Source organism: Saccoglossus kowalevskii, chromosome 6 (genome assembly GCF_978046115.1).
Source record: "Saccoglossus kowalevskii chromosome 6, keSacKowa6.1, whole genome shotgun sequence".
NCBI lineage: Eukaryota > Metazoa > Hemichordata > Enteropneusta > Harrimaniidae > Saccoglossus > Saccoglossus kowalevskii.
Window position 1 is genome coordinate 20,614,269 of NC_140646.1, and position 9,100 is coordinate 20,623,368.

The 9,100-nt window shown below is 32.3% G+C and overlaps 1 protein-coding gene across 1 annotated transcript in view; it reads left to right on the forward strand.

Moving 5' to 3' along the window:
* The window catches only part of LOC102806541 (TBC1 domain family member 24-like), a 31,705-nt gene extending 23,055 nt beyond the window's left edge, over positions 1 to 8,650 (forward strand). The window contains exons 4-9 of the mRNA XM_078013593.2: positions 2,492 to 2,585; positions 3,473 to 3,561; positions 3,692 to 3,859; positions 4,226 to 4,384; positions 4,543 to 4,751; positions 5,151 to 8,650. Coding sequence (XP_077869719.1) covers positions 2,492 to 2,585; positions 3,473 to 3,561; positions 3,692 to 3,859; positions 4,226 to 4,384; positions 4,543 to 4,751; positions 5,151 to 5,316 — 885 coding nt within the window. The 3' untranslated portion in view covers positions 5,317 to 8,650. The remainder of the gene's footprint in view (positions 1 to 2,491; positions 2,586 to 3,472; positions 3,562 to 3,691; positions 3,860 to 4,225; positions 4,385 to 4,542; positions 4,752 to 5,150) is intronic.
* The last annotated feature ends 450 nt before the right edge of the window (positions 8,651 to 9,100 follow it).

The window sequence follows — 9,100 nt, forward strand, 5'->3', positions numbered from 1 at the left end:
CTATCAATTGCATTTATGATTGATTCGGGTGAGTTTGACATTAATGCAACAGTCTAAAATTGACAATCCTAGTCAATTTTCCACTGACCCAACCTAACTGATAATTGCTATACTTATAAGTTCAGTAATAAATAATATTATTGACACAAGATTGGTCAAAATAAAGCATGTACATGATGACAGTATTCAGCTCCATTGAATTGCACAGTATTAAATGTGCTTTGATTGCTCCAGTGAAAACTAATCACTGCCTTTTGAATTGCTATTATTGTGGGACTTGTATATAAGGTGATTAGACTGATTAGCTTGCAGTGAGTTGGAAAATTTGTTTCACATATATGTGCATATATTAAGGTGAGAAGAATATACTGACAAACTCGCACTCAGTATTAACATTTTATAATAAATAATTGAAATTCAAATCAAAATCTGCATATTTTTGTCAGCAATGATCAATGACCGTGCAATAAAATTACCTAACTACCGGTTTGTATAAATGTGAATTTTGATGTTAGGTAAGTTTAGGTAATTGACATTGACACTGATAATTGTGTACATAATTAAATTTAACCAACTAGTACATCCCTGAATTTTCCTACTTGCTCCATCGCATATACCTGAACGGATGAAATTTGGCGAGTTGTGAATAGCAAAATGATTTATTAGTACATGTATCTTGGTGATTGGTAGAAGCATTTTGTATTCCATATTTTCTCTATTAGAAGCACATCTCCAGTAGAAGCACATATAAACCAACTTTGACTGCATACTAAATCATTAAAATATTACTTATTTTGACCATAGAAAAATCTCTGTGGTTTAACGCAAGTTAATGCGCTTACTAATAGAGTAAAATGGTGTATAGTGCTATTCTGAATTAAATCACGTTCTAAACATTAACTACAGTAACAATTTATTGGCCTAGACTTCACATTCTGACCTTACTTCTACTTAGGGTGATCTGACTTTAAATTGGTGTTGGATTATTTTTAGCTCATGTGCTTATTCTGAATACGCAGACACTAAATAAATTTGCACGCTGAGTATGTGTTTGTCTGCTTGCCCAACCAATATCACAGTTTATGCTGTTTGAATTTAAATTTGAAAATTACCGTACTACATGAAAATTGAGCTATATAACCAGTTTGGTCATCAAACTCCTGTGCTAATTTACATAATTGTTAGTTGATATGGAAGAATGAATAATGTATGAATACTGAAAGTGAAATGAAATGGAAACAAATATGACTACATCTACTCTACGATGTAAGTCTGCAAACTGGGTAATTGCAGTGTGTAACATTTGTGATCTTATTACATGGGAAGCAAAACCAATTTAATTTTGAAATCTATCTACAATCATGGTTATTTATCAGCCGAACCTGAACTGAAAATACAATATATCATCATTTCATATTTTTACAGCCAAGTATCTGATTTATTGAAAACATTATATAGTCAAAACTAACACAGACTAGACAACATCTGCTACCATAATTGTAATAAATGTATCCACTGCGCTATAGTCTGGCATATGTTTTGTATAGGTATACAAATATGTATTAGAATGCAACAAAGAGATATGCAGATTCACATATTTATCGCACTTGCATCATATTTTATCATCACTCATTTTAGTGTGTAACACTAGCTCAATTTGTCATCACTATTGGTGAAAGGTGGGAGCTTCTGACACTTTTTTGCGTCTTCAATATTTATATTTCAACTGTTTAATGGTGAGAATCCAATTTTTATCGTTCCATTGTTGAGAATATAAATTCTCACCAGTTTGTTGGCAAGATTTAAAATTCTCAACATCTCATTGGCAAAAATCCAATTTAATTGTCAACAATTTGTTAAACAAATGGTGAGAATTTAAATTAGTTTTGCCAATAAATTAGTGATAATTTAGATTCTCAGCAACAAATTGGTGATAATTTAGTTCTCAACAACAAATTGGTGATAATTTAGATTCTCAGCAACAAATTGGTCAGAATTTCTATTCTCACCAATGAAGCAATGAGAATTTGGATTCTCACTATTAACTGCTGAGAATATTAAAATCATCACCAATATCTGAGAGAATAGTGTCCCTTCAAACTTAAAGACAGTTTTTTGCTCTAGTCTTGCACCACTTACCATCAGTGAATGGTATAATGGTATTTTTTATTGAATCATTAAAAAATAAATTGCAAAATTACTTGTCCCAACCCAAAAGAAACTAGATGATATAAGAAACCATATATGATTCTCATGCGGCAGTTAAATACATGTGATGTGATGCAACGCAATGTGATGAAAGGACAATAAATGCATCATCCAACTGTGGTGATGCCATAGCAATAAAGATGCAACACAAAAGCCATAAATTTGTGATCTTAATAAAGTGGATTCATGTTTTGAATGCAAAAATACTTTACTGTATTTTTCAGACCATTATGTATATAACATATTTTTATGTATAATAAGTAATTCTGTTTTAATCATACAGGTCAGAGTAATGGACTGTTACCTTGTGGAAGGTATCAAGATATTGTACAGGGTTGGATTAGCAATTCTCATACTTTACAAGAAACACGTACAAGGTATACACCATGCCCAAATCTGATATTGCACACTGGAATGATGAATTACAAGTTACAAGCATTCTACCAATTCTATTTTTTTAATTTCATATACTACAATTATACATGAATGCTTTATGGATCATAAAGCAAAGCAATGTTCATGTATGTGCTGTCAATCCAAACTGTTAAAAATGGATTCCATATGAATGATATCGCATACAGGAATGACATACTCAAGGCTCATGTAAGGGTATCATGTGCAATTTAACCAATGTGATGGATTCCATATGAATAGTAAAGTATGGAATGCAATGCTCATGCAGTATTCATAAAACTAATGAGCATATTGCATACTGGAATCTTGTCCAAACAAACCCCCGTAGTAGATTCCTTAAAGATGGTACATGTATTGCCTACTTACTGGATTGACATACTAGTGCAATGTTGGTGTATGTGCACCCTTTCCAAACTTCTATGCATGGTATGGTATGCTTGAATTTCTTCCAGTTTTTATGCAAGTGCATCCTACCCAAACCTCTATGGCACATTCCATATCAATGTATAACTGGAATAACATGTATAACATGTGATGGTCATGTATGTCAGTCTTGTCTAACCCCAATCCTATCCAACCACCATATGTTAGATTCCATACAGATTGTATTGCCTTACGGAATTTCATGCAATGTTAATGTATCTACACTTTGTTGAAGTCTTATAAATCTTACAAATGTTAATATATGTTCACCCTGTCCAAACCCGAATGGTGAATCACTTTTTAGGTTTGGAGAGGAAGCAAAAATATTACATGCGCATGATATTGTATACTTGAATGACGTATCTCATACCCATGCGTATTATATACTTGGGTGTAATAATAATACAAATTTTTTTTTTTTTTTCAGGTATTCAGGCTAGTAATTCACAGCCGCACACACTTTCTATAAACAATTTTGTTTCCAATATACCAGTATCTCCTGCAAAACTTCTCAAGGTATAATAATATTTTAATGATTATATGTTAAATTTTTGCATCACAATGTTCTAGTTATTGTAATTTCATTTTATTATTAACACACAAATTATTCATGTCTACATTTAAATTGTCAACAAATATTTTACAGATTTCCTTCAACATCAAGGGACTGTCAAGGTCAACAATCAATAAATATCAGCATCGTCATGAATCTGCCTTGAGGGAGAGTAGTAGTTCTCGTAAACATGTCAGTATAGACATGGTGACACCTCTACATGTATCTCCTATAAATTCAACAATAATTAACCATACACAAGTAAGTCTTTAGTTGAATATTGTATGTTGAGTGCGAAACATATGAGTTCAAAGACAAAGACAACAATCGTGTTGTTTTATTTTGTGTGGGGTTGACAAATATTGATTGAAGGACATTTTCATGTCAAGTTATCACTATTTTAGTAATGAAGCATATGTATTTAGGTTGAGCTTAATGTTTCTTATGCCAACATAACACAAGAACATGACACTAAAGATGTTGCAGTTAGGAAACAAAATTCATGTGGTTTAAAAATATAAAACTGTTCAATGAAATAAAAAACATGCGAATAAGGAAAGGACATTTCTGATATTACAGTCTGATTAAGAAAATCTTAACCACTAAATATTTTGTTTTCCTACACAGTTGCAAAAGATCTGGCAGTGGCTCCCTCATCGAATGTCTGTGCATCAACCACAGTTACTGTTTACAACAGAGGAGCATGGAAGCAGCTTACATGCTATGTTTAATAAATGTGAAGATTTTCAACCAACTATTCTACTCATAAAGACAACTACTAACCATGTAAGTTATCAGTGATTTGGACAGGACTATACTACATGTATGCCAATAAACAATATTAGTAGCTTGATACATTGTTAACAGAACCAACACTAAACATTTGCAGATTCATCACATAGTACATATGGTTAGAACTATTTACGATACTTTTTTTTTTGTAGATATTTGGTTGCTATTTATCAACAAGTTGGAGTGAAAGGCTGAATATAGAGAGAGAAAGTACATACTTCGGTACTGGTGAATGCTTTGTTTTCTCAATGGTTCCTATCGAGAAAAAATATAGCTGGGTTGGTTGCCATGGTGACAACATTTCTACAAATTCATCATTCTTTATGCGCGTTGAGAGTGATGCCATTGCAATTGGAGGAGGGTGAGTTCAACTGGTCAACTCTATAAACATAACAGTCATACTACACAAAATTTAACTAATAATGCTAAGCCTTCTGCTTGTGGCAACTAGGGGCATGAGTATGTGTCTAATATGTGAGGTCCCAATTCTGTTGTTATGAAATGATGTGTATGAAGAATTCCTCCTAATCTTTAATCTGATGAGTAGAAAAGCAGTAGCGAAATAAAGCATTTAAACAGATTACTGCTTGCTGTACATTAACTGTGGAATTCTATGTACCGTGACAATATTGCCTTTGATGAAATGCATTATCTATGGTGGTAATTGTTGTGGTTATTACAAACTATCATTTATATGTACACCAAGATTTGTAGTGTAAAACAACTATTTTTTGATGAATATTTTTCTATTTATTTTTAGTGGAAATGATGCAATATATATTTACAATGGTTTAGAGAAGGGCATGACATTTCATAGCCATACATTTAACAATCCTCCATTCTGTGATGAGCCAGACTTCACGTGTGTAGTTGTGGAGGTCATTGGACTGGTGGATCATACATGTACCCTACAAGCTGTCGTCTAACTGTGTCCAGAAAAGTGACTGTGTGGTTGTGGAAGTCATGTGATTCATGGATCATGCATGTATCCGACAAGCTGCAGGAGAGTTGCTGTATAGCTGTGAAAGTTATTGAACTAGTGGATAATACATGTACCCTACAAACTGTCCTGTGTGTCCAGGCGACTGACTGTAGTAGTAGAAGTCATATGATTGGTTCAGCATATGTTACCCTATGAGCAACTGTCTTTTGTATCCCGGAGAGTGGCTGTGTATATGGGAAATTCATTGGATTGGTGGAGCATATACGTATTCTAGAAGCTGTCCATTGGGCTTCAAAGGGTAACTGTGTGGTTGTTGAGTCATTGGATTGGTTGATCATACAAGTATTCTACAAGCTGCCCTCTAACTGTGCCCGGAGAGCGACTGTGTAGTTGTGGAGTTTATTGGATTGATGGATCGTATATGCTTTTGACTAATCATCCTTAACTGGTTTATGCTTTTCATAGAAGGATATTTCTATTGAGTAGATAATCAATCTTATGTTTTAAATGTCCATTATTACAAGCATCCGAGCCAAGTTTGTCAACTATAATTCCAGATCAGTGTTTATCCTTCCATACTCTGAAGATCTATTTATTAAATTCATATGAGATGTGAATCATAAAGTGCACTGATTTAGCATGATATGAAATTACAAAATCATATATTGAACACTGCCCCAATTTACATCATCAATGCAACACCCCCTCTCCAGACAAGTGTCCATCAACAATTTCTTTACTTATCGTTTATTTTAGCAGTCTAATTTTTAGTGTTATCAATTATTATGCAATAATTTACCGGCATACACATCTTTGATGGAATTTTCATTGTTCCTATACTACTGTAAATCTTTTTTATCTAAAGTCAGGAGAAAAAAATGTGTAGCATTGAAAATTTCACTGGGGATCAGTGACCTGAAATTTGAGTCATAAAAATATATACGTCTTACAGTTATCATTACATGTATAGAAAACCAGAGGCTGATTTATTTATATGAAACATTGTATTGATTTTTTTTTGCCTAGTGTCATTCAGTGTTTTTCAGGGGTAAAAAAGTTTTAGTTTGAGTGACTATTATTGCATTATGAATGTATGCAAGAATTTATATTATAATATACTATTATATTGTTTAAAAATATTTGTGGAAATATCTCAATGTACCTTGCTAAGCCAGATTGGATAAGTTGTGATCATGTTTTCAGTGAGCAAATTTTGCTCATTCAATCAGACAACAAAGTCTTGTCATTAACTGTGAGCAATATTTTCTCTTGAAACATTTGAAATCAAGGGGATGGGGTCATTTCTTGTATTCTGAATGTTATGTTTTCTTTCTTTTCATTATTGTGCTATATTTATTTTCGTGACACATTTTAATTAACTCGTAAACTTAAATTCAGATGTTAAATAACAGCTGACTATCCTGCCCACCTCATTTACTTCCAACTGTGAGCCCTTAGATATTTAATGACCCAATTTTTCTCATTATTTACTTATCATTTTATTAATAATGAACACAAATATATTCATTGTTGTATTGTTTTTCAAAATGTAGTAAAGTTAATGCACCCTCCTAACACAACCATTTTTAAAAAATTACATTAACAGTAATTTACATTTAGATTAATCTACCGAGGTATCCTACTTGCAAATTGTTTAATTTCAGTATGTAAATATCTATCAATTCTGTGTATTATGAACAGTTTAATGATTTTTTTAGATCAATCTGCAATACCTGTATTTACTCAAATATATTGGTTTCACACAATTGTGATAAACATATCTCCATAACTTACTGCAGTGTTTTAATCCTTATTTTTTATTTTATTATATTGAATCGCAATAATTCATGTTTAATGACAAAGACCTATGCAGTATATTGTTAGTGAGTTGTAATGTGATTACAATTAGAATTTTGCACACAACAGTGTATACTAATAGTTCATTTTAAAGGCCTCTGGCCCACATGTAAATGCGTAAAATTTCTCAGTTGAAATAGTAGAAATAGAAACTTTAAACAAAAGTAGAAGCTGAATATACAAACTTAAATAAATGTATTTTTATTGTGGTACCTTAATGTATACAAAATGCATCGTGATTTGATGATTGGTGAAGGTCTACAATGCTTGTTAATTATACTGTATCATTGTATACCAAACAAATTCAAGAACCTGATAAATAAAAAGTATAGAGGATGCACACACATTGTATGTAACTCTACTTTGATACTATCTCTTTTGCCAATGTATTTGGTCTTATTGAATTACATAAGGGATGGTCACATTAGTTGGCTTTTAGTTAATTTAAATCGCTTAGAATGAGTCTCTGGAACAAATCAATGTTTGAAAAAATAGTTCTATGTTATCAATCATAGAGGTTTTATGTGCCTTTGGTGTGACTTGCATAATAAAATGCACAATAATAATATTTAAAGTGCCATGTTCATCACAGCCATGTATGTATTCACAGTTTTATGTAATACTAGTATACGATGCATTTGTCTCACATGCGTATATGTTGATGTAGTATGGTACTCAAACATGCATACCGGTAGTTGTGATAACCAACCAACTGCTTTTTAAAGGCCACCATGTAAATGCTTAATTAAATCATGCCACTTTATGTTGTAAATTGTATTTACACAAGAGTCTCCTTTGTGTTCTTACCATATTAACAGGGTAATCTGTACATGTCAACAGATTGTAAAAGTGAATAATAGTAATATGCAAAATATTGTACTTACTTTTTAGCATGATTATTTTGTTTGGTCTCTTTGCTGCAATAGACTAATTATTACCTGTACGTCCAACAAGCAGCTTGCATATGATTTTATACTAGATATACATTATTGTTAGCCCCGCCCCTCTGCCCCAATAAACAAGATTTTTTTTTAAATATTCTTTATATGACTGTCTCCTAACAACAATGTTATAACTGTTACATAATATGCGAGGAACAAAATCTTACTATCCTACTCTCGCGAGATCCCATGATCATTTGTGCCTAAGTTCTATTTTCTGTATTTAAACCACAGACCTCAATATTTTCTTAAACACAGCTGCAGTCATGTTTGCCGTTGAGGGCATACTTTTATCAAGTTAAAACAAATAGAAAATTGGATTGTTCTATGATTTTAGCCAAGTAAACAATGACTTGGTTAGTTTCTGATCAGCTATTGACTTGTTTTTAGATCAAAATATGAGGGGGGGGTATTGAAAATTGTATAAATGTTGTCATTTCGTATTGATTTATTGGGATATAGATTTATGTTAAGCTGTTACCATATAAGGGATAGAAATAAACTACAAGATGTCTTACATTTCATTGTCTTGAATGACTATTTTTATTGGAATTTCATGAGAAAGAGAAACCCGAGTACATGTGTTAATGCATATACATCTAAACACTTGTCATGTACCGGGGTAATAGTAAAGAGAATGACTCTGACACATCTAATACAGACAATTAACATGACATTGGGGACCATTGCATGTGATGCTGTAAGTATGCATGATTTGGATACCTCTCTGTGCTAAAAATCCATATAGAGCAAGAATTTTCTAACCATTCGAACTTTCCCAATATAGAGCATCATTTCCCCAGTATAAAACTCTGTGACAATCTTTGGAACGTTATATCTAGCTAACAATAAACTTGTATCAATGTATTAAAAAATATGGTCCACTGGCAACCAGGCTAAAAGTTGTTTTTATATCGACACAAATCATGTTTTTTGTCTTTCAAATTTGAATATTTCAACCAGAAAAAC